The sequence below is a fragment of the Vipera ursinii genome, assembly GCF_947247035.1.
Source record: "Vipera ursinii genome assembly, chromosome: 3".
Taxonomy (NCBI): domain Eukaryota; kingdom Metazoa; phylum Chordata; class Lepidosauria; order Squamata; family Viperidae; genus Vipera; species Vipera ursinii.
In genome coordinates, this window is record NC_139516.1 from 183,544,480 (window position 1) to 183,570,953 (window position 26,474).

General features: G+C 36.8%; 1 protein-coding gene across 1 annotated transcript; it reads right to left on the bottom strand.

Moving 5' to 3' along the window:
• Positions 1-428: 428 nt before the first annotated feature.
• Positions 429-23,049, bottom strand: SNX16 (sorting nexin 16). The gene is made up of 10 exons (XM_083357959.1): positions 22,607-23,049; positions 16,579-16,665; positions 14,444-14,592; positions 10,831-10,900; positions 8,187-8,323; positions 6,366-6,485; positions 5,795-5,899; positions 3,339-3,380; positions 1,163-1,267; positions 429-705 (listed from the first exon to the last, which is right to left on the bottom strand). The coding sequence occupies exons 1-8, from the start codon at positions 22,976-22,978 to the stop codon at positions 3,377-3,379; spliced, it is 1,044 nt and encodes a 347-aa protein (XP_083214085.1). The 5' UTR covers positions 22,979-23,049; the 3' UTR covers positions 429-705; positions 1,163-1,267; positions 3,339-3,376.
• Between the last annotated feature and the right edge of the window lie 3,425 nt (positions 23,050-26,474).

Sequence of the window (26,474 nt, forward strand, 5' to 3'; positions counted from 1 at the left end):
TATCATCTTTGTTGATCATCTTTGCATACTTTCTAAGCTCAGCATAATTTTGTATCATGATAGCAATGTATCTTAGAAAGGCAAATTTGCAAAGAGAATAATCCTTAAGGAATCAAGCCTAGTTACTAACTTGAATAGTGTTTCCAGTTTGGTAGTGGACTATGTTTGATTTTAAATCTTGCCCATTGAAGCTTTTCATATTGCAAACTGTTGGGAGATCAAGTCTATCACACAGAACAAACCCATTTTGCTGATCCTCCAAGTTGCTGTCAATGCAATAATTTACAATTCACTGGGTAGATGGCGGCAAGTGAGGCAGGGTGCCAGGTCTTCAATGAGAAAACAAAGCAGAGGAAAGAATGTGCACAAATGATCATTTCCAGAAGAGACAAGGGGGAATAGAATTTTATTTGGGAAAAGAAACTACACACTTAAGAAACTGACATGCCTGTGTGATATTTTGTTGTCCCAATGTAAAATCCCTTTTTGTCTGAACAGATCAGAGCTCACAAATGCACACACTGCTAGTGACATTTAATATTAGTTTGTTAATGCTCTGGCCAATGGCACTGATTTAAAAAAAGAGGGTAAAAAAGGCATACAGCACAGGGGAAAAATGGAATTCTGTGGAATTTGGAGTGTTAAAGCACATAGGAAGTGGAGCGTTGAAATGCTGCAAATCCTTTTTCTTGCTGGGCAGTCAAGCTGAAAAAAATAATTGGTGGCAGTGAAAACATTTTTTCTAAACTTAATTGTTTTGTAGGGGTCACAGGATAAAGAGGAAGATTACCCTTCCTTTTCATTTGTACACCTATGCTTTGAAATTCCTCCATTACTCCCCATTGCAAATAAAGCTTAAACAAATATTTTCTGTTGGCACATTGGCGTTCTTACCTCCCCTAGTTTAAACACCATATAAAAGGAATATTTAGAAATTACAGCCCTAGGCTATTGCTTCTTATTTCAACTGTAATCTTCCCAAGTTATTGACACCCAGGGATCTCTAGGAAACAGACTTGGGTCATAGTGAAATAGATTTCAGACTGAATGCCTGTAGGGTCAAGCTTAGTAATATTGATTTGTGAAGAGAAGCACCCAGAATTAAATGTATGGGGAAAGGTCCACACCCAATTTTGCAGCTCCCTTTTATTAGCTTGATTACCTTTCTATCTTTTAATTCCTCAAGGAGCAGAACAATTTTATTCTTGCTCTAAATGATTAGCATGGTGTTTCCAAAGAAGTGAGATGATTTGAAGAGTCAGCAAGGCTAAAAAAGAAGAACATATATATTTACTTATTATTAAAAGTGAAATTTGGGGCTTATGCTAATTATTATGTGACCTAAACAACCAACCAAACCACACTTGGGAAGATACTAAGATTTCTATCAAGCATAAAGCAACTGGAAAAACAAATCAGATTGAGATAAAGATGAAAAAACTAGAAACTACACAAACATGCTTTTGTGAAGAGGGAAAAGTCAAACAAATGAATGCCAGGACTACTCAGCTAATTTGCTTTGGCAAATAGGGTAAGATGTAGGAAGGAAAGCAAGTGAGAATATAGAAGGCATGGGGTTTTAAAGAGGAACACCTCAAGAAACTCAGTGCAATATGAAATGATCACATTCAGTTACAAAATGACTATCGGTTAGCAAAGAGATTTGAGGAAGCAGGGTGGGTATACGGTAGAAATTATTTCCTGCAGGAAGGCATTGTTGCCTTGTAACTCAAATAAGAACATTCCACTCTGCAATATTTTGGTGCAGATTCTACTTACAGTTCCTAGTACTTACTATGTATTACCATGCTTCCAAAGCTTTCTTAAATCTTTTCTTGACTGATCGAATAGGTGCTGTCAAGTCAGTGTTGATTCTTCATGACTACATTGCCTTTTTCTATTATGATTTGTTCTCCACCTGGTTGTTTTGCTATTTTGCTCTCTGTACATGTTCCTTGCTACTGCAATCAAATCCATCCACCTTGCTACTAATCATTCTCTTCATCTCATTCATTTCAGTTTCTCACATTAGAAACTGTTCAAGGGAGCTGATCTTCTCATGATTTCTCCAAAATATGAGAGTTGGGACATTTGTGCCTCAAGCAATAATGCTGAGTTGATTTGTTTTCTGAGTTGTGCAGGTTATTTCCGAGAGTCTTCTCAAACAGCAAAGTTCAAAAATCTCAAAACTCTTTCCACATTCTCATCTTTACCATCTTTTCATTAGACTATCTTAATTATTATTTTAATCTACAAAGATCTTTCCTCCATACTGACACCTCAGCACCCCTTTTTTCCAGCCACCATGTCTTGTCTTTTTTCATACAAATAGAACTTTCTGGTAACTAATAATGTCATTAAACAAGATTTGCCAGCAAACAAAGATTAGCTTTTCAAAATAATCACAAAACATAAAAAAAAACCATTGGCAATCTGGGAAACATGGATCCTGGATAACATGAGAACATTTTGTAAAAATGATTGATGGTGGCTTGGGCAGGGGTCCTCAACCCTCAGTCCATGGACCAGCACTTGTGCGCGGCATGCAAGAAACCGGGCTGAGCAAACAAGCAAAGCCCCATCCACGGGATGCATGTGTTGATTTTAAGAATTTTGGGACATTAAAGTTCTAAAACATTTAAATGACTATAGACTTGGGCCGTCTTTTTTCTAAATGAATAATAATTAATATGAATTAGAATCTCATGTAACCCTATCTTTAGTCTTCTAGGAATATTAAAAGCATGTTAACAAAGCTGGCCCATAAAAAGTATAACCTATATGGACAATATGTCTCTAAAACTTAATAAAGTATGTTTAAAGTACTGTAGCTTTATGTTGCAAATTACACAAGTTACACTGCTAAAGTTTTTGATGCAGTTCAGAATGTGGAAAAAGATGGCCTATTTTCTGTCCACATTGTAGAAACAAACGGGCTTATACAGAACAAAGTAGAAAAGATCTATGCATACAGCAGGGGTCTTCAAACTTGGCCCTTTTATGACTTGTGGACTTCAACTCCCAGAATTCCTCAGCCAGGCATGCTGGCTGAGGAATTCTGGGAGTTGAAGTCCACAAGTCATAAAAGGGCCAAGTTTGATGACCTCTGGCATACAGTATGTTTCTAGAATTAAACTCATAGGGCAATTACTGTGAAGTGCAATCTATATAAAAAGCTCTGTGTTTTTTAAATATTTACAGCAGCAAAAATCAGAACATAAAATTGATCTCTCCAGTATGATGTTATTCTGATCCTAAACATCTACTGTCTTTGGATAATTATTTGGAAGATCAAATAAAGGACATTTTTAATGTACGGCTACTAAGATAAAGCATACCTGATTTTGTCATTTTAATTGTGGTCGTAAGTTGAGGACTACCTGTAGTACCAAGAAGTGGTGGAAGTGGGTGGTTTGAAGGAGAAATGAGAAAAGGAAAAAGTAAGATTAAGAGAAGGAGAGTACCGCATATGCTGTTAATTTCACCAATGGTCTGTTTACCTTAAGTGATAATATAGGAGTAGAGATTCATGTAAGATCTGAGATTTACTCTGTTCTTCAAATGGTCAACAATATTCACTATGCAACAATACTGCATAGTGAAGGTTATAACTCTGTTTCCTATTTATCATGTTTTGAATCTTTCCTGTATGAAGATGCCTGAAATAAACTTTTCAATAATTAGTTTGTTGACCCAAACAACCAGCACTATAAAATTCTCATATAAACTTTTATACAAAATATACCTGTTTTTTTAAAAAAAAACTTTAAATCTGGTAATTATATTTTAAAACTACTGGATAATACTTAATAGTAGGATTTCAGAATTTAGACACTGTCTATATGCCTTTGTATGTGTAGGGAAACTTGAATAAATATCAATTAAAGTTTTCATACCTAGTATATGGAAATACCACACCCATATGCTTATCTGCATATGAATAAAATATCTGGTGCATCAGAAGTTTTGCGGTTAGGCCTGTTTTAGGATTTTGGTGGGACTTTGCTAAGAAAAACTCACAGGAATTATTTAAAAATATATCAACATGCCAAGTAATAATACAATACAGGACTAGATCCAGCCATGCCCTTCTGTATTCATGGAAGAACTGTATCCAGTGGAAGTTCATAAATGAGGGGAAAATAACTATTAGTTATATTTTGTCAATTCCTGAAGGATGACTTGAATATTGAGAGACCTTAAGGATAAATTTAGAGATGGTAGTAGGAGCTGTAGGAATAAGCAGTAATTGAGAAATATGTATGATACTCAAAATGTATCATACTTTTATACAATGAATATATTTAATAATATAAGTAATACAGATAAAACTTTGATGGGCAAGTATGCAAGTGTGACATGTGTGCATGTGTCACTGAAGCCAACTTTAATATGAGGAAACCTTTACCTTTACTTTGAATTTTTTTCCACAAAACACGGCAAAAATGTCATGTCCAAATCTTTATTTTCCTCAGACAGCTTTATACAGTTCTACAGAGTGTTTTTCCTCATATCCCAAAATTACAAAGTGAACATTGAAAAGTCCAAGCACATGGAGACTTGTGTGCTAACAACATTAAGACAAACAAAGAGTAAATGACATAAAGAAGAACAAAGCTTGCTTTCTTTTCACTGGAAGAAGAGACAAAAGGCACTTTGCGCAAACAGCCGCTCAGTAAAAGTTTTTGGAGATTCCATAAAGCTGACCCACACTACAGTAAACATGTGTAACAAGCATAATAGAAAGAGACATGATTGTGCAAATCACTTCACCTTTCCTCGATCAAAAGGTATGCATGGGTGTGTGTCTCTGCGTATGCATATGCCAATGATCTTGACACAAGTTGTCTGTTTACAATAAAGTGCATTGTTGGGCATAACACAATTTGTAAGTAAGCTACAGAATCCCTGGTATCTTCATACAAACTGCAACTAGATTTCATTAACGGCGCAGAAGTATGGCTTTAACAAATGGCCATTATCATTCATATACATATTGAATAGGCATTAAACAGCACACTTATGCATAAGTAACAAAGTAGGAGGTAGTGTTTATATATATATATATATCTAAGGCAGTCATTATATAGCAAAATTATGATAAGATTTAAAGAAAAAACAGGTACAATATTAAATCAGTTTTTACATTATTTTCAAGTGTATATGACCATCTAAAGTATACCTAGGCTATACAGTTAGTTGCCTATGATTCTTCCTCTCCCATTATAAAAACCTCCCAATCTTATTCCTATTTTTGAAATATTATTTTGGTATTGTAAGCTTTTCTAGTTTATTGCATTAAAACATACTTATAAGTTATTTAAATTTATTGTTTTAAAAACATGAGAGATCATATACTGTTTCTGAGGCCTGATGGCAGAATTTTATTTCCAGAGCATAAAACTATATCCTATATAAAGAATCTGCAAAATCAGATACCAAAAGCTGCTCATACAAAATAGGTCACATGTTAGTAGCAAACAGGTGTGACAAGCCAAATGATAATTGATATTTAATTTTTATCTACTGTTAAATTATACACACTACTTAGGATTCTAGGCATAACATAAACTTAACCATTTTTATATATTAATATAGTTCTCCACATATCTATATATCTTAGATAACAAATGAATTAAAGCAGCAGCACTGATTATTCTTCTTGTGTCAAAAATGTATTCCGAATGATTTATGTAAACATTCCTATGATCTTCAGTTCTACTGCTTTTGTTCAACAACTTCCAGATATATCTTTTTTTAAAAAACAAAATAAAGCAAAACAAGTCATGCTTACATCTCTATATCAGCAGTATATGCCACTTCGGCTACTTCAATTTCTGGCACAAAGTTTTCTACCAGTGACCCACTCCAAGAGGTTTTCCAATCCTCTTTTTCAGACCTGCAGATTCAGATCAATATATTTATCATAAAGATGTGAGCCAACGAGCTCTATCACTCAGTCCTAATATGTGCTATGTTTTAAAACTACAAGTTTGGGAACACTGTCTATCTGCAAATTGCTGGGCTCATGTTTTACATAATATCCATATGCTACAAATTATAATAGCATGCAATTTCTTCAGCAGAAGAGCTATCAGCATCAATTAATTGATTTTCAGTTTCAATTTCATCCAATGACTTTCTGAATGGTAGAAAAGCATTGGAAAACCCAAGTACATGCAGGTATTATATAGAAACATGAAGACAGTAATATAAAATTTACTATGTTGGATTATATAAAGGCACAATCCCATGGAAAATATCTCCAGCAAAATGCCTGAAATGTCTGCAGGACTGTTCTAAGCTTGCAGATGATTTGCATTTCAGAGATTAACTTTAAATAAAATTATTGAATGATAATTTACCGGCTGTCTTCTTCCAAGGTTCTTTGATCTGCCTCTGTTGCGGATGACTCCACTTCTCCACTGCATTCACTTCCCTCTCCTGACAATTTACAAGACTTTGTTTCCACTAAATTTAAGTCCCTGTAACAAAATCAAGGCAGGTCTTTTATTTTAGCTGGAAATTATTATAAAAAATGTCTCTGGGGAAAAGCTTTCTTCGTTGGGGAAAACTATGCGCATGTATTTAAAAGAATCACTGCATTCAGTGGAGTTTGCCCCTAGAAACCGGGGATAAAACTGCAGCCTTAGAAGAATTTTCTAGGAATAATTACATTTCGCTAATTCTTTTAAAATGCAGCTTTCTATTGATAGAACAAAGCAGTAATTTTCCTTATTATTACAACCATTAACATTACATACTGAATATATGCTGAATAATGTTCACTGAAGATAAAATCATCTCTGATACCATTTATCTTGTGTCTGGGATTATCAAATTGAATATTTCTGAAATTATTTAATATAAGCAGAATATTTAATCCTGAAAATGACCTTTGCCAGAAAAGCATTCCACCTCTGAATACTTAATTCCCCGCCCCCCCCAAAGAGACTGCAAGCTCTGTTGCAATTTTCCCATTCTCTTTTTCAAAAAGAAGTTGAGACATGATACAGGTTGTATCATAAAGTCTTATACATGTTCTTGGTGCATAGAGAGAAAACTTAAAATTTCATTTTTTATTACAATCTCTTCAAGTATTTCCTGTCTTTTGGGGGCCCCTGGGGAACTGACCATAGTAAGATGTCTCTGTTATTATTAATATCCCTTTGTTGATTTTTGTTTAGCTGTGTTTTATAGTTTTTAATCCTTTTAATATTTATATAATGGCAGAAAGTGAAGAGGAACTGAAGAGTCTCTTGTTGCGAGTGAAGAAGGAGAGTGCAAAAGTTGGGTTGAAACTAAACATTAAGAAAACCAAGATCATGGCATCCGGCCCTCTCAATTCCTGGCAAATAGATGGGGAAGAAATGGAGGTAGTGACAGATTTTATTTTCCTGGGCTCCAAGATCACTGCAGATGGGGACTGCAGCCAAGAAATTAAAAGACGCTTGCTCCTGGGGAGGAAAGCCATGGCAAATCTAGACAGCACACTAAAAAGCAGAGACATCACCCTGTCAACAAAAGTGCGTATAGTCAAGGCTATGGTCTTCCCAGTTGCAATGTATGGCAGTGAAAGTTGGACCATAAGAAAGGCTGAGCGCAAAAGAATTGAGGCCTTTGAACTCTGGTGCTGGAGAAGACTCCTGCGAGTCCCTTGGACTGCAAGGCGATCAAACCGGTCAGTCCTAGAGGAGATCAACCCTGACTGCTCTTTAGAAGGCCAGATCCTGAAGCTAAAACTCAAATACTTTGGCCACCTAATGAGGAGGAAGGACTCACTGGAGAAGAGCCTAATGCTGGGAAAGATTGAGGGCAATAGAAGAAGGGGACGACAGAGAATGAGGTGGCTGGATGGAGTCACTGAAGCAGTAGGCGTGAGCTTAAATGGAGCCCAGAAGATGGCAGAGGACAGGAAAGCCTGGAGGAACATTGTCCATAGGGTCGCGATGGGTCGGACACGACTTCGCAACTAACAACAACAATATTTATAACTGTTATTTGTGAACTATTGTTTTTTAACTTTATTGTAGGCCACCAAGAGTCATTTGTTTGTGAGTTGGGCAGTTATAGAATTTTGAAAAATAAATAAATACAAGGAAGTATTCAGAAATCCTAAAGCATTAGATTCATATCACTAGCTATGATAATGATATTTGTGGTGAGTAGCTTTATTTCAGTCTTACCCAAGTCTTTTTTCCATTTCATTTATGTACAATTCTTTTTCATTTAACAACTTTTTCAGAGTATCCACCTCTTTTTGTTTTTCATTAAGTTCCTTTTGAAGCCGGTAGTTTGTTTCTTCCAAAGTTTCACAAAAAGCCTGGAAGAAAATTTAAAAATTTGAAATTAAGGGGTTTTTTTTGTAAAAAACAACACACAGACATTGGCTTACTCTTCTATGAACAGTTATGTATTATTTTTACATGTACACAATTAATATCACTTGGATTTGATTTCCCTTTATTGAACATAAATACTCTGAGATAGTAATAATGTAATTAAGCTATCATTCCCTAATTATTGGGCAAATCTATAATGGAAAACCTTCCAGGTTTTCTGCTCACATATTGCAGAATTATGAATCTTCCATTACAGCAATAGGATATAAATTTGTAGCACTGACTACCAAGACTTATTCTTGGTAGTAATTTTAATGGAATATAAGTTAAATCTGATGATTTAACTAAACTAAATTCTTTATACTGTACAAGGCACACTAAATGCTACAACATGCTATATCTAGAATGTTATACTGATATTCCTGTACATTTAGTTAGAAAACTAATAACCTGCAAAATTATTATATTTTATATTTTTATTTATATTTTAATTCCATTTATATCCCGCCCTTCTCCGAAGACTCAGGGCGGCTTACAAGCTTAGCAGTAGCCTTTTGGACAAACCTTTGATTTGATCAGTTAATTTCATCAAAAAGGATAACAAGATTGTGTAACTGCCTCAAACATCTCTATTTAAGGATAAAAATCAAAACTGAGATGGGCTATACCTTATTAAAGTAAATAAACCTAGAGGGTATGTATGTGTACACACACTATTCAGATTTTGAAAGAGTAATTATGGAAACCTGTTTTATTTGTATATCTTAACCACAATAAAAAAACAAGAAACTCAAGAGGATGCTCAAATGTCTCTGACATGAATGTTAAGCCCACTGGTAGCCTCACCAGGTTATACCACCTAACTGATCTTGTCTATACTCAGCTGCTAATTAGGGCTGGTCTGATTAATCCTTGGATAAAAAATCATCAGTGTATGAATCAGGAAGTTAGAGCTGGAAATTAAAGATGCAGAAGATGCAAGATGACAAAGGCAAACAATGTTTTTGAGAACTGTATAGATATGTCTTTATGAAGTTAGACTTGAGAATGCCTTTTCCTTTCTTTTATACCCGCCATTCTGTGAAGTAAATTATATACTTAAATGATATACTTTGGTTTAGATAACCAAATAATTTTTGTTGGACTCCCATTTATCATCCATATGTGACAAATATAGTATGGGGGTTCTGCATTTTCAGTGTATATAAATACAGCTCTGAAGTGCAGCATTCTTCCCTTAGAGCAAAACGTTATGTGTATAGAAAGAACTGTTTAGTGTAGTGAATAACGAAGCACTGACCAATGAACAATTGTTCTCTTAAAAGCAAACCTATAGTTAACAGTGAGAAGTTTACAGTTCATAATTTATCATCTATATGGCGCCAGAAAATATTAATTTGGTAGGATATCTCATTTGGCATTTTAGCCTTTTTGGTTAACTACTGAAGTTGTTAGATATATGCTCCCAGTTCTTCAATTGCAAAACACTTCTGACAAAACTATTTATACGCTACAGTTAAAAATATTTGGAAGTTGGTATTGGATATAATTAGGTTCAATCTTTTTTTTAAAAAAGTCCAAATGAGCATCAATAGCCCTATGCAAAGTTATTATTTTTTAAGATTGTCATTAAATCCATATTAAATAAAGATTTAAAAATGAAATCCATAGTGATAGTTATAAATACAAAATACAGTATAGAGTTCAAAAGAACAGAGAAAATTTCTGTAATGTGTCAATGTCAAGCACTAAGCTGCTTCAATTATATTTGCTGGAAATGGTCCCAAGCTATAAATTATTCTATATCCCTTTTGCTTAATGGTAGCAATTTTATGAATTCTCAAAATACTATTCGTACCATGTCAAAAAATTAGTGACAATAATACATTCACAAAAATATGAACATATACTTTTATCTCTTATTACAATAACAAGTAAAATAATTTAAATAAGGAAATTGTTGATAAGGCAAATATATCAACTACCTGAAATAGATTTTTATAATATTTCATATTTGGCTCAGTATTCTAGAATTATATTCTAGAATTATATACAGGGTGGGAAACAGGATATGTAACATTAAACCCCATTCAATTGCACATCATGACTGAAATAATTTTAAAAGCCTATAAACAAACAAATAAATCACATCTAAATATAAATACAATAAAAGAGAACATACACATGGCATGAACAAAGCTGAGGAATCTCTGTGTAGTAATTTTTATGTTTCCCAAATTCTTTTTCCCCTCTCCTGTTTTTTTTGCTACATTCATCTCCTTGCATTTTGGTTACCAGCTCTGTTCGCATACAGTCCATAGATTATTCATTTGAACTATTTTGCTACACGATGACCATGTTTAATTTATAGTTAGAAAAAGAACAAAAAGTTGCTGCTATTCACAATAAAGGCACTAAGTGATAAAACTTAGGTCACTGTGCAATTAATATCTTCTCTTCTAAAAACAAATTCTTCCATTGCACTTACCCTGCTCTCCTCAAGGCTATCAAAGGGTCCTGGTGGGTCATCCAAACAAAGAAACTCCCTTACTGCAAGGCTTTGAAAACAATGGAAAATAAGAGCAACTGATAACAAAAATACAGGACAATATGGAGTGTCTACTGGGAATATGCCAATGTTGTACAGTAATGCTTCCCCAAATAGGAATTAGCTGCATTATTAAAATTTATAAAGACAGATGCAAACATAATTAGAGGCAAAGGTTTGAATATAATTTTCCCTCTAGTTAGTAAGAATACTGTTATTAAAAAGAGTGACATGTTTTGAAAAGGTGGTTCAAGATAAAAGTAAAATTAATAGTTCAGTTACACTCATTTTCCTTGAGCACAAACCATGTGTAATTTGAATTTAAGATAATCAACACCATTTAAGGAACTGGTATGCTATAAATGGCTTACTTGATACACCCAACTTTTTCTTCCTGCCTTTTTGTTCAATTTATGGACTACATTATCTTGTAAATTATCAGCAGTTATAGATAAGTATGAGTCCACATTTTTTCCAACAGATTGCTACATAACCCAATTTGTAGAATTATTTCTTTTAAGAAGTCTATCCTTAGATTTCAATCAAATCTGTAAATAGCTGTGTCTACAGCATGAAATACTATCAAAATGGAAAAAAACCTCCCATTGTAAGAAATGCGAGTGAAGACATTCATTTCAGTATATCTATTCTATATCTTAGCTAATATATTTTTAGAAATAAATTGTTGTTTAGGTTTTCTTAAAAATGAAATTGCTTTAAAAAAAACCCCCAAAACCCCATTACAGGTAATAGTTCTAACACTGCAAAGTAAAACCCAGAATACTGACTGTTGTCATCACAAAATTCCTATCAAGAAGTTACAAAAGTCCTTTATTTTATTTTATCATTCATTCATTCATTCATTCATTCATTCATTCATTCATTCATTCATTCATTCATTCGATTTAGTCATCTTAGAGGCAACTTTATATTACCACACCAAAAGAAAATAAAAAAAAATCAACTTGTAGGATCCTATTGTAGATTGTCAGTTTACACTTTGGTAAGGCAGAGAAAAGGAGAAATAATATGGTACTAAAATCTACCTAGAAAAATGGAAACAACACTCTTTTTCTTCATCTGATACTTTTAGAAAAGGTCACCTTTTCTAAACATAATTATGTTGCAGTGAGTATTTTATGTTTATTTTATGAAGTACTGCTGCTTGCTATTGTCCAACTTGTCCCGGACTTTACTTGTTTTGTAACACATTCAGAATGAATTGTCAAGTTAAAAGAACTGTTCCAAAAATACAGAGCTATCAAACTAAATATTAACTAGCCAATATCAAAGTATGATAACAAAGTGTAGACTTTTTATAGCCTGTATAATAGTAGTCATCCTATGTATATAAGCAAAGCTTTCATTAAGAAAAAATGCGACTTAAATATGCAATTTTGTAACTTCTCACAACCTCATTTGAAAATAGACCTCAGATGACAGTATCCTTCTAGGTGCAAGATAAATAGGAAAAAAACGCACAGAGAACTTTTGCTTTCAAGCCTTAGTACAGAGAACCAACTAGCTGTTGTTTGAAAAAAGATATAATGTAGCTAGCTACTTTAGTTAAATCATATTTTGTGTACCGGTAATCTAACCATATAGTGGAATGGGCTGGTCAACAAACTGGCTAAAATCTGGTTGATTTGAGATTTTGTAGCAGAACATCAAGAAAGAGAACGTAAGTTTTAGGTTTTAAGGCACCTGAGAGCTGTTACAAACTACTATATTGAGATTACAATTTAATAGCAATCACCCTTAGACTTATATACCACCCCATACTGCTTTACAGCAGTGTCTAGCTAGATTTACAATGTCAGCATTGCGCTCCCCACAATCTGGGTCCTCATTTTACTGACTTCAGAAGGATGAAAGGCTGAGTCAATCTTGAGCCTGTCAGGATCAGTTAATAAGCAATATGCCTTTAATTCTTCAATAATAAGATAGTAGCAACCATTCTTAGTTATTACTTATGTGTCTTCTACAGAAAGTTGCAGTTATTATAGCAGTAAAAAAACCATTTATTCTTGTTCCATATCTGGGTCACTAACTATGCTGAAAACAGAAAAAAACTGCATCAAGCAATTAATATTGATAGACTGAGGAAAAGAAGGAGAAGGAAGAAGACAAAAATGATAATACTAGTGTCAAATATATACATTTAAGTTTTCTTCAGTTTTGAATATTCACAAAGGGCAATGATTTGAATAACTTCAGTCCTTAGAAGTAGCGTGTATCCTGTGATATGTCCATGATTTTGAACATTCCTATTAAATATAGAAAGAATGACTAGAAACAATTTTAATAAATTCTTGTTTATATGGTCTTAGTAACATAGTGAATGGAGGCTAGAGTTTTGTGCTAATCTGGGAGTATTCCCATTGAATCTCATGGGATTTATTTCTCTGAGGCTGAGCACTGAGGAGTGTGGTGGACAGAGGTTATTAGGGCTATAATATAATATACAGTAACATTATGTCTTTAGTAAAGCTTTTCTCAGTCTTCTTTTACAACAAAGATCCAGATACAAATAGAATTGAGAAAAAAAGAAAATAATGGGAAATAATGTGCTTATTAACATTTAAAATAACAAGAAAAACTCACTAATAAAATTTTAACTATCTTTATCACACAGAAATATTTCTCATACACTACTGTAGAATCAGTACAGTATGTTTCACTATATTTCATGCATACCAGAAAAATATAAAGAGGAACATGCGTTCATGATTAAGAATTGTCTTGATATATTTGGAAGCCAAATAGCTAATCAACAATGCCTTCATCTATTGTTGTGTTTATTTACTCCTTAGAAGTGAAATCCGCATTTTTAATTATTATTGATTTTTTCCCCAGATACTTGAGGTATTATTAAAAGAAAAATCATATTTAATACCCACAAAATCAGCCAAGTTCATAGATTTAACTAAGTCATAGTGTGTCTGTCTAATTTGGTTTTGTTTTAGCACACTATGAAAATACAGCTATTCAACAAGCCATGGTTAAGCAAAAATAAAGCTAAAAATAAATAAATATTTGTAAATATTTTACAAAAATATTCTGAAAGAAGTTTGTGCAGCTACAATATTAAAGGGTGAAACATCTGGGATAGACAACAAATATGCTCTAAGAGTATCCAAATCAAGTGCCTATGTAGCAGAGCTGACAGTTGTCTACCAAGTGGTGTCTATTTTTGTCACTACTATTCTATCTCTCATTCAGTCATTCACACATTCCCTGCTTCTGTATTGAAATATTCAGCAAGAATACAAAAGGTACAGCTTTATATCTTTTATCCATTCTAGTCTTTTTATCCAATCACTATTCTCAATCTCTATTATTAAAAAAGAATAAAGCCTCTGAAATTGAACCCTGCAGTGTCAGAATTATTTAAAATGTAATGCATTGTTAAATTCTTCTTGTCTTATTAAATACTTGGTTTACAGAAGAAAATTATTTACACCCTCTGGAAAAGCAACAGTACCATTTAAATGAGGAAAATGAGAGCTGCAACATCTGCTATGTTGAGTATAGTTTTAAAAAAATTACATACCAGTTGGTAATGTCTTTGTGAGCTACTAAATTCTGCAGAAATGCTTGGAGTCCTAGCTGTCTGTCTTCTAGGAAGTCAGGATTATAATTATCCTTGAACCAACGCTTCGGGGGCAATGCCAGTCGAAAACCAGGAAACATATCTTTCAGCTGGAAATATATATCAGAAGGTTATAATTTCTGTAGATAAGAGGGAATAGTAACATTATATTCACAGAGTTATAAAGAACCATTTTGATCTAATGGTTAAGGCATCAGGCTAGAAGCCAGGAATCTGTGAGTTCTAGTCCTCCCTTAGGCATGAAACCCAGCTGGGTGACTTTAGGCTGGCCACTATCTCACAGCTCAACCACCTCATAAGATGGTTATGGAGGAGGAAGGAGTATTAAGTATGGTAGATGCCTCAAGTTATTTATAAAAATAATAAAGGTGGGATATAAATAAGCAATAAATAAGTAAGTATGTAAGTAAGACACCTAAAAGGGACGTGGTGGCTCAGTGGGTTAGGGCGCTAAGCTTGTCGATCAGATGGTCGGCAGTCTGGTGGGTCAAATCCAGAATGCCGCGTAACAGAGTGAGTGCCTGTTACTCGTCCCAGCTTCTGCCAACCTAGCAGTTCGAAAGCACGTAAAAATGCAAGTAGAAAAATAGGGACCACTACGGTGGGAAGGTAACAGTGTTCTGTGCGCCTTTGGCATCTAGTCATGCCAGCCACATGACCACGGAGACGTCCTCGGACAAGCGCTGGCTCTTCGGCTTTGAAACGGAGATGAGCACCAGCCGCTAGAGTTGGAAACGACTAGCATGCATGTGCAGGGGAACCTTTACCTTTACCTTTAAGTAAGACACCAGGGTAAAAACTGGGAGTTTTAGGCATGAAGCCAGCTAGTCACTGGCTAGTGGGCTAGTCACTGTCTCAGTACTAGAAAAAGAAGGATGACAAGCCATTTTCAAAGATCTTGCCAAAAAAACTGCAGGAAGTTTTTTATCCAGTCAGTCATCAGAAAAGAAGACTGAAGAACCTTCATACATGCATGCACATGCCCCCCCACAAGAAGAGTTATAGCAGTTTAGCAATGATAGCTAAAAAGCACTTTGCATTTCAGATTTGTATTAACATTACAGTACTTTAGCAACATTAACATTACATTAGCAACATTTCCCAAAGTGGCACTCTCCAAATTATACAACTTTTTATATTCTACTTTATTATACTCAGTGATCATCTTTTGAATACTGTATATATATTGAAGGAAGCTACCTATCTTTAGTTATTTAAAATTAAAATTACCATATCTACGCTGCAAAAACTTTCTTTTTACCATCTATAGTAGCAGTTTCCACATATTTGCAGCCTACCTGTGATATGCCTATTAAAAATATAGAAACTATTATAAATCAGTCACTTTCTTTCACATCCTTTCATAATTGTATGTGAACTGTTGAAATAGAAATTCAGTTCAACAGTAAACATGTCAGGCAAATTATTGAGGACTCCTATCCACATTTATTCTCCTTGAAGGCTGCAAACTTCAATTTCATTTAACTCATTACATAGAACTGAGAGAGCTCATTTCCACAAATACATTCAGTATCAGTGCAATGTGCTTGGGAGTTTGCATTACTTATACATAACCTAAACACGAGATTATTCAGCAATCAAAATACAAGCATTGTTGCTAATTACAAAAAAAATGTTATTTGTATTTTATGCAGTACCATTAGCATTTTTCTATAACTGGAAACATTTGAAAAGAGCACTGGGCATACTACATAGCTATCTCTAGAAAAACTGTAACTGCAAAATGCTACATTTTTAAACAGATACTGTGAATTTTTGCTTTAATTTTGAACAACAGCTTACAGTTAGGTACAAAAGCTGAAAGTGCCTACAGTGTTGACTCATACGTTCTTGTCTCTCATCCAACCACATTATATAGAATATATCTTTACAAATAAGCAATGCAATCAATTATATATTGTCATTATGGCAAATATTAGACATACTTTCATGCAATATTTTATGTTGATTTTCATATGTGTTCATTTTTATTTTTAACTTTTCAAAGTAATTTATGAAACACAGGAATAAATTTGTAATATTAATTACTGATTGTCCTGTTTAAATGCATATACCTTGTCATTGAGCCTGGAGAAGTCTGTATACCTTCTGAAAACTACCCAGTTTTCTTCTGGGTTTTTCTTCACAAGTATTTTGTAAACCTGTTAAAAACAAACAAGACAAAACCTTATTAAAATTGCTTCAGGAAACAGCATGTGTAGCAGGCTTCTCATATTTCACTGTAATTATTGAATAGTTCACATAACCATTCTTTGTTTACGGAACCAAACAACCATTAACAGATGTGGCAAAGTTTACAGAACTCTAAAAAACTTTTTCATACAAGTTCAGGATAGACGTGGTTTCTACTAGCGAAGATGAACTAATTAATGGTTTCAGCCAGTACTTTTAAAAAATGATTTCATAAACATATAAGATTGCTGCAAATCATATACAGGTACAATTTATTTAAACTACAGTATATTTAATCTGAAGGATTTCTAACGGTAGCCTTTATTTCCAGGGGTATATGGTTGGGATTATTTATTTGCACAATGAATGAAAATAATTTCCAATGAATCTTTGCAACATAAGTAAAAAAATATAGCACTCATGTATGATTACTCAAATTGTATAGGAAATTAGTTGATAATTATCTAATAAGTAAACTAACAAATTCTTATATTCTTCCATTTTTAAAAAGTGTTGCTAGGATCTGCTAGATAACTTCTTAATTATTACTCAAGTTATGTTTTTACACCTTATCCATTCCTGAATTCTAAAAGATATTCTTGTGTTGAATGAGGCAAGATTGGAGTGCTATTCCATCAACATACATTAGATTTTTTTTCAAAATGTAGCTTTTATTTTATTTATTTTATTATATTTGCGAATAAAGATGGCAACAAAAAAAAGTTCTGCCTATTCAAAAATGCATTCAGTGAGGCTGATTCCAAGGGAAATAAGGTTGCAAATTATCTTGAAAATTATGTATGTAAAACTGAACAGAATTAAAATATACAAAATATACAAACCTAAGTAAGATGTTGTGTACATAGTTGAGGTAATTTCACAGCTCGGCCACCGGCAACAGCAGGTGGCGCCGGCATGCGCTCGGATTAGCTGAGCAGCATTCGGCGGGATATTCCAACGTGGGGATTGGTCAAGAGCGCACCGGCTAGAGTATTTAAGGGGCTCTAAAAGGGCTCCAGGTTTGTCTTGCTCAGAACTGAAATAAAGCTGAGTTACTGAGTCTCCGTTGTCAGCTGTTCCCTCATGGTCCAGACCACACTACATTACAGTGGCGACGAAGGTGGGATAGATACTGCTTCATGCTGAGCTGAAGCACTAGCTGAGTCACTGGAAAGATGGAAAGAGAAAACTCTTCCAGGAAAAAATTCCTTCCCGCTGAAGCAGTATCCAGGACCGGGACAGCATGACACATCCGCGAGTTCGATATCCGCTACCCTGATCACTGGGAGTCGCATTTAGGTCAGATCGAAGGCTACCTCCTGGTAAACCGAATAACAGAAGAGCGCATGAAGGTGGCGGCTTTGCTGTGCCTCAACAGTCCGGCCGTTTACGATATAGCCATCGGATTGTGTAACCCAGATCCTGTCACAACCTTATCATACGCCGACCTCGCCAACAAACTGAGCCAACATTTCATGCCGAAGAGGTCTGAACTTTTCTGGTGGCTGCAGTTCATCCAGCAGAACCAGTTCCCCGGTGAATCATCGACTGACTTCGTCGCGGCGATACGGCAAGCCGCTCGCATGTGTAGATTTCCCGATCTAGAAGACCAGATTCGAGATCGAATCGTCTTTGGATTGAGTGATGAGCGGCTTCAGCAAAAGATAATCTCTAAGCCAACTCTGAACCTGTCAGAAGTCATTGATGAAACAATGGCCCAGGAGACAATCAACCAAAAGAATACACTCTGACCCGGCAACAACTCCAGTGGATTTGTCCACCAGGAGAGCGTTGTGGACGGCAGAGGCTAAGAACCCGAAACTAAGGTAGAAATCGATGCCATACTACAAAGGCTTGAGAAATTCAAAGTCTGACGTGACAACGGTGTGAACCAAAAGAAACCGGGGACAGCCAACAAAAACTCAAGATACCCCAGCTACAGTTCCAGTGACAATGACCTAAGATGTGCCAGCTGCGGCGGCAGTCATCCAAGAGCGTCCTGCCGGTTCTGCAGCACGAAGTGCCAGTTTTGCAGTAAAACTGGGCACATATGAGCCGTCTGCTGCAACCGCGACAACCTGAACGAACTTGACTCATCGCCAGCAGGTACAGATAACCCGCCATTCCCCGGCACTGAGCCCCCTGGGACCCTGTCACAAACAATTGTAGAAAGTATGGAAGTGGTGTGCCAGTCAACAATCCACTAGCTGCTTAAGCCAAAAATCAAAATTGAGATCCGTTTGCAAGGAATTCCTTGCAAAATGGAAGTGGATTCGGGTTCATCTGTCTCAATAATATCTTATGAGACATATTTATTCATTTGTGGCCAAAGCAGGCGGCGGATTCCCTTGGAACCAACCCAAATTAAATTAGCAGATTTCCAACACACCCCAATTAAAATGAAGGGACAGGCCACATTATTACTAGGCTATAAGGGGTTCCTGGGTCACTTAGATGTATTAGTAACAGAGGGCAAGAGGACTAATTTGGTGGGGCTGGACTGGTTCGATGCCCTGGGCATTTGGCTTGGGGGAGTTAATACCATCCAGTCCGGAAGCCTCGAATCTGTCTGCAAAAAATTTGCAGACGTGTTCGATGGCAAACTGGGAAAATACACGGGGGGCCCCCATTAAGTTAAAATTAAGACCCGATGTCCTGCCGGTAAGAATCAAGGCTAGGAGGGTTCCGTTCACTCTCAAACACAAAATTGAGAGCAAACTAGAAAAGCTAGTGAAACAGGAAATCTTGGAGCCCGTGGAGGGGGGAGACTGGGAAACCCCCATTGTCACCCTATTAAACCAAATGGGGAAATAAGAATATGCACAGATTACAAGGCCACGGTAAACTGGGCCTTAAATCCGCATGCTTACCCGGTCCCATCGGTGAAACACGTCCTCTCGGCAATACAGTCAGGTGACATCTTTGCAAAGCTCGACTTGGCGCAGGTGTACCAGCAAATTCCAGTTGCCCGCGAAATAGCTGACATTCAAACTACAGTGACACACAGAGGAGCCTTCAGAGTGAACCGCTTACAGTTTGGCATCTCCGTAACTCCTGAGATATTCCAAAAGGTAATGGAAAGGACACTGAAGGGTATTCCTGGAGTGTGTCTGTATTTTGATGACGTTTTAATTGCTGGGGAGGAAGTTTTAGCAGATAGGCTGCAGGCTGTATTAAGTAGATTCTATGCTGCTGGCCTCAAACTTAAGAAGGAAAAATGCAATATTGGAGTGGCTTCCACGGAGTTCCTAGGATTCAGGGTAGATGCACAGGGCATCCACCCCACCGACTCCAAGGTAAGAGCAATTAAGATGGCTCCTACTCCTAAAAACAAGGCAGAACTGCAGGCTTTTCTAGGGCTGCTTAACTTTTATCATTCATTTTTGCCCCACAAGGCAACTATTGCAGAGCCATTACATAGGTTACTGGACAAGAAAACCCCTTGGAAGTGGTCCACTATACATGACAAAAGTTTTAAGAGCCTTAAGCAATTGCTGTCCAGCAATTCAGCAGTAACTCATTTCATTGAAAAGAAGCCCATCTGTTTAGCATGCGATGCCTCTCCTTATGGTGTGGGCGCAGTACTAAGTCATTTAGAGGAAAATGGAGAACCAAAGCCAATTGCTTTCTATTCCAGGACACTCTCAAAAGCTGAAAGGAATTACGCCCAGATTGATAAGGAGGCCTTGGCCCTAGTTGCAGGTGTAAAGAAATTCCATGATTACCTATATGGTAGAGAGTTCACCATCTTTACTGATCACAAGCCCTTGTTAGGATTATTTACAACAGACAAAGCAACATCACAAATTCTGTCTCCCAGGATTTTAAGATGATCCGTGTTTCTCTCTGCCTATACATATAGATTGGTATACAAACCAGGGAAGGAAATGTGCCATGCAGATGGGTTAAGCAGATTGCCTCTAGCAGTAGGTGAGCCAGACCTGGCACCGGCAGGTCATATCTTAGCCATCCAGGAACTCCCTGAATGCTGTCTCCAAGCTAAAGTCATTGCTGTCAGTACAGCAGCAGATAAAGTCCTAAGCAGGGTGTTAGCTTGGGTAGCATCTGGGTGGCAGGAGAAGAGCTCGGGATCTGAGTTCCAGGCGTACTTCACGAGAAGGCACGAACTGTCTTCCCATAAAGGATGCCTGTTATGGGGAAGCAGGGTCGTGATCCCTGACAAACTAAGGAACAGAGTCCTGGAAGCACTACAAGAAGGGCACCCTGGCATCGTGAGGATGAAGGCATTGGCACGAAGTTATTTGTGGTGGCCAGGCCTGGACAAAGCAATAGAGGAACAAATAGCGGGTTGCTACCAGTGTCAGAGATCCCAGCCAGAACAACCACATGCTCCTGTGCATAAATGGGAGTCAACACACACTCCATGGTCTAGGGTCCACATAGATTATGCGGGGCCTTTCCAAGGTCAGCTATTCCTAGTGGTAGTGGACAGTATTCGAAATGGTTGGAGGTGGTTCCAGTTAAGAGCATGACCACAGCCAAAACTGTACAGGTGCTAAGGGGGCTCTTTGCTACGCATGGTCTGCTGGATGTGTTAGTCTCTGACAATGGCCCACAATTCAAATCTGCTGATTTCCAGGCTTTCAACAGGGCCAACTTGATTAGGCACGTCACATCCGCCCCTTCCACCCGTCGACCAATGGCCTTGCAGAAAGAATGGTGAGAACAACCAAGGATGCCTTGAGACGCATCATCACCAGTGATTGGCACCAAAGATTGGCTCAATTCTTGCTAGCACAACACTCCACACCATGCACAGCCACTGGCAAGAGCCCTGCTGAGCTGCATTGGGGACGGTGTCTCATTATCAAGTTGGACAGACTGCACCCTGATAGAATGGCTGCTGAGGTGGAGCAGCCCACCCCCACCAGGGAGTTTGACATTGGCGAACTAGTGTGGGCCAGGAACTATGGCTCTTGGGACATTTGGGCTCAAGGGGTGGTGGTTGATAAAACTGGACCATTATCATACATTATAGAGGGGGAAGGGGGCTGCCAGGTCAGAAGGCACATCGACCAACTAAGGAAGCGGGCCCTGGAAAACCAGCAATGTGAGCAAGCCCTAGCCCTCCAATCACCACCATTGCCTCCGGTCACTCCAACACCACTAAGAGCCCCTGATGTTTATCTTCCTGCTCCTCAAACTTTGGCAAGTAGGCAGAAGAGGCAAGAGGCCATTACGGACATGGAACCAGTCCCAGAGACACTGGGCCAGGGTGGACAACCTTTTAACCTAGCTTACGAGGACAGTTGGGGCATAGATCAGGCCTGACGCCTGCCAGGTATGAGCAGCCTATAAGGCGTTCTTGCAGGACTCACAAAGCACCGGCATATCTGGAAGACTATGTAAGGTCGTGAGGTCAAGGGGTGGAAGGCGATCAAGAAGTCACACACTTCGGCAGTGTCAGGTTATTATGTGTTTATTGTTCTTATTTTGGGGGAAGGGGTGTTGTGTACATAGTTGAGGTAATTTGACAGCTCGGCCACTGGCAACAGCAGGTGGCGCCGGCATGCACTCGGATTGGCTGACCAGCATTCGGCGGGATATTCCAATGCGGGGATTGGTCAAGAGCGCACCGGCTAGAGTATTTAAGGGGCTCTAAAAGGGCTCTGGGTTTGTCTTGTTCGGAACTGAAATAAAGCTGAGTTACTGAGTCTCCGTTGTCAGCTGTTCCCTCACGGTCCAGACCACACTACATTACATAAGATATTTAAGAATTATGCTGAAACCAATAAATGGTCTACAAATGCAGCAGTTTAAATGCAAGCAAATGCAAGCAATTTAAAAATCATTAGAAAACAAGAACTGCTGTCCCATACAGCTGGGAAGCTATATTCATATTTGGAAAATGTCAGTGATTAAATGAAAAAGAAAAATATTACAACTTACAGTGAATTTTGCTCTCTCTTCCATTACTTCATAACCAAGTATTGTAGGAGTAGCGGGTCGATCTTCCCAGTTCTCCAAGTTGGTGTTTTGCTCAGTTGTTTCCAATGGTTGAATATAATATTCCATAGAGGTATTTATACCTAGCATTTTAGTCCTTACAAGTGGACTATTGCAAGGACATGAAGTAGTACCAATCTCATCGGGAACACTCATTTTTTTAAAGTTACTTTTAGCTGATTCTTTTAACTGTCCCTTTGGAGAATCTGAACATGCTGAAATACTTCCAAGAGATGATCTTCTTTGGTTTCTATTTATCGTAAAACTAGTAGAATTTCCTATAGGAATTGGAACAGGAACATATGGAGTAGTCATCCTTCATTAGAAAGTTTAAGAAAGTTTATATATGTCCTAATTGTTGAACTTAAGTGATTCTCTCGTGTGTTTTTTTCCACAAGTACCTGGAAGAATAAATAAAGTTGAAAAATATTTCAATTTTCCAAAATAATATCCCTTCAAGCAAAATTGCAACTTAAATGACAAAGAAGTATGGAACCTTACATATAAAAATATACAATTAAATAATGATTCTACAAATCCAGAGTATAATTTAAGATTATTAAATATCATTAAGTATTTTAATAGTTAAGTATCAAAACTAGGAACCTCAAACCAAAGTTTACTAATATAAAGAGAAGCAGACAGGGATATTAAAATGTAATATTTGTATCTTTCCTAATATATTCCAATACCATATTAAAAAGTAACAACAGAAGAGTTATTTCAATCAGCTGACAAGTACAGAATTTTACCATTTTAAAAAAGTTAACTATCTGAAATGGAATGCCATTTCCTTAAACACATTTCACTGTAAGAACTATTATTCTATCCAGTACAAAAGAAAGTTTTGAGTTTTGAAAATATCAGTACAGTACAATTTAATATTATCCATGTCTTTATGATTTTTGTAGTAATAGATTATATTTAGGTTAAGCTTATAGCAATAATTAAAAAGAAACACTTCAGCACTCAGATTCTCCATCATGATTGTCATCCTAGAAACATATATGCTCAATGTCAGCATCATCAAATTATATACAATATACTCATAGACAGGGCTTTTTTTCTCATAGAACGCTCAGAAAGGCGTTCCAGCACTTTTTTTTGCACACACACACACACACACACACACACACACAAAGCTTTTGCACAAGTTGTGCTACTATTTCCCTATTGGAAATGCTGCTGAGCGCGCCAAAAGACCAGGCCAGCAAACTTTGCACAGGCAAGTTGCCTACAGCAAAGAGAGTTGGCAGGAACTTTGCACCCCTCCCTGCTGCCCAACTACACCATCTCAAGTAGGTAAGTGAAGACAAGGAGTGGGAGGTGGGTTCTGCGGAGTCCATGTGGACTCCTTCCTTGTGCTCACCTGTGTCAGCCAGGCTGGTGGCCTCCCCGGTGCTGGACCTGTGCCTCTGCTGCCGCCTCATCCTACGCACCTACGTGGTCACCCTGGAGCGCCTGGCCCTCAACACGATACACACTTCCACTGTGTTCTGTTCCCTCACCTTTGTAGAAACGTGTGACTGCTGATTCCCGAGTGCTGGGGGAAAAAAGAGGAATCCCTAACCTTGCATGGCTAAATGTCAATTTCGACCTTAGCATCCAGCCCGCAGCAATGTCAAACCGCTGCGCTGTCAGAGCGTGGCCTCGGCACCCTGTCGGGGTGACATCATTATGATGTCGGCCACTTGTACAAATACAGAGCCTATTATGCTTTTATATTTATATGTAACAGATATATTACCTGAAAATTTAGGGGAGAAAATTTTTTGTATATATGTATTTTGGTTCTCACTTTAGAAGCATTTGGCATGTCTGCACTGCCAATTGTACTGTCAATTATATACCTACAAATATATCACTCATGACATAATTTTTGGAATGTATAAAAAATTTGAACTAGCCCAGAAACTCATTTCCCATATTTTGTATATAGAAAGTAAACCCTGAAATAGATTTAGAAAGAGCAAGGACTTTGATTAAATGGAAATGTTGCTAAGCATAGAACTGTTGATTTAATTTGCAGCTGTTTCTTCTGTTTTCTTTTTATGTGCTTATGATTTTACATCGCATTTTAAATTCAGCTAAATTGAATAGGAATAAGATTGTGACTGAAAGAATACTAGTTCTGAAATATAGTAAATATCTTTAACAAGTAATGTTAAATTTAGCTTTAGTGTAATTTCCTTGCTTACTGTAGCTAAAACTGGAAATTATATTTCTAAAACATTAGTATGGATCGTTGAAAAGAACAAAGATTTAATATTTATGATTCAAAAATATAAATGTGTGAGAAACATGTTCTAAAGATCTTGGCAGCTTGTTCTCATATATACCCTGCCAAAGGAATAACTAAAATTATGAAATTTAGAATCTACTAAGCTTCCCTCCCATGGACAAAAGACAATCCATGGGAAATGTGAATCAGTAATCCATAAGCATGATAGGCTCTGTATTTGTACAAGTGGCCGATTATCTCAGTGTGCAGAAACATGGATAACTATAACCAGAAGTTGTAAGCCCTCTCCTTTTCACTGCATGGGAATTCAGACCCAAGATGAACTTTTTGGTCAATCTCTGCTGGATCTTCCTAGGATAGGAAGGCTGAGAGGGAAATCCAGAATCTTCACAATGCCAGTATACAGGTAAGTGCACTTCTCGGCAATCTTTCCTCCTTTTGTGCCCCCGGGAAGCTATTTCACCAACTTTCTCTCAGTGAGTAGCGGAGTTGCAAACAGGGCACAGCGCAACCAAAGAGTATAAGCCAATTAATAAATAAATAATTATATAAAATTATATAAATAAAAGATTAACAAGATGAGAGTTCCGGCACCTTTTTTTTTTAAGAAAAAAAGCACTGCTGATAGAAAACCATTAATTTCATTAAAAAAATTAATTTGAACGTCATTAGTTTGAACCAGTCTCTTCTTTGCAACCTCCTTTCTCATACTGTAATGCAGATCTTGCAGTTTCTTTTACTGTCCCAGATCTCTATTAATTTTCCCTTCTCATTTTCCTTCAACTTCTATTCTTCTTCCTCTTGCTTCTGCATCCTCACTCACTGTGTGAAAAATAATTTGTGCTAACTTTGCCATTTTAATTGCTATCATATGACTGCCTCCTTCAACAGAGTCAAGTGGAACTCTGGGAATGCAGACTAGAACGTGGCACTGTGTGCTGTCCTCAGCCTGTGTTTGGAAATATCTAACAATAAGAGTATAAATTTTTTGACAGCTTCCCGATTTAGAGTAGAACAATTGGCTATCCAGGAAAGTTACAGTTTAAGAAAGAAATTGCGCTCTTTGCTACCTACAAAGAGGTAAATAGCAACCTTTTGAAATTAAAATGGCACTGAAAGAGTTGACTTATGATTGGTCCTCATACTTATGTCCATTGCAGCATCCCCTTGGTCATGTGATCAAAATTCAGATGCTTGGCAACCAGCATGTATTTATGATGTCACAGTGTTTTGGGGTCATGTAATCACCATTTGTTATCTTTTCAGCTAGCTTCTGATGAACAAAGCTAATAGGGAAAAGTGGATTAATAACCACATGATTCCTTTAACAACTACAATGATTTGCTTTATAACCATGGCAAAAAAGTCATAAAATCAGGTGCAAATCACTGAACAAAGTTCTGCCTTGCTTAGCAACAGAAATTCTGATCCCAAATGTGTTTTAAATCAAGGACTATCTATACTGCTTTCCAAAATATTCACCAGGAACATAGAAAATGAGGACTAAATTGTTAAGTAGTTTACAGTTGAGTATGCATTGTTCCAGCACTGTATTGAATATTTCAGACA

What these genes read in the sequence shown, in the direction of transcription:
- SNX16 (XM_083357959.1), bottom strand. Translation starts at nt 22,978, where the DNA reads ATGACTACTCCATATGTTCCTGTTCCAATTCCTATAGGAAATTCTACT. An exon ending in CACAAAGACATTACCAACTG is followed by an intron (nt 10,901 to 14,443) that starts GTATGTAATTTT and finishes TTGTTTTCAAAG; the next exon opens with CCTTGCAGTAAGGGAGTTTC. An exon ending in ATAGCCTTGAGGAGAGCAGG is followed by an intron (nt 8,324 to 10,830) that starts GTAAGTGCAATG and finishes ATTTTCTTCCAG; the next exon opens with GCTTTTTGTGAAACTTTGGA.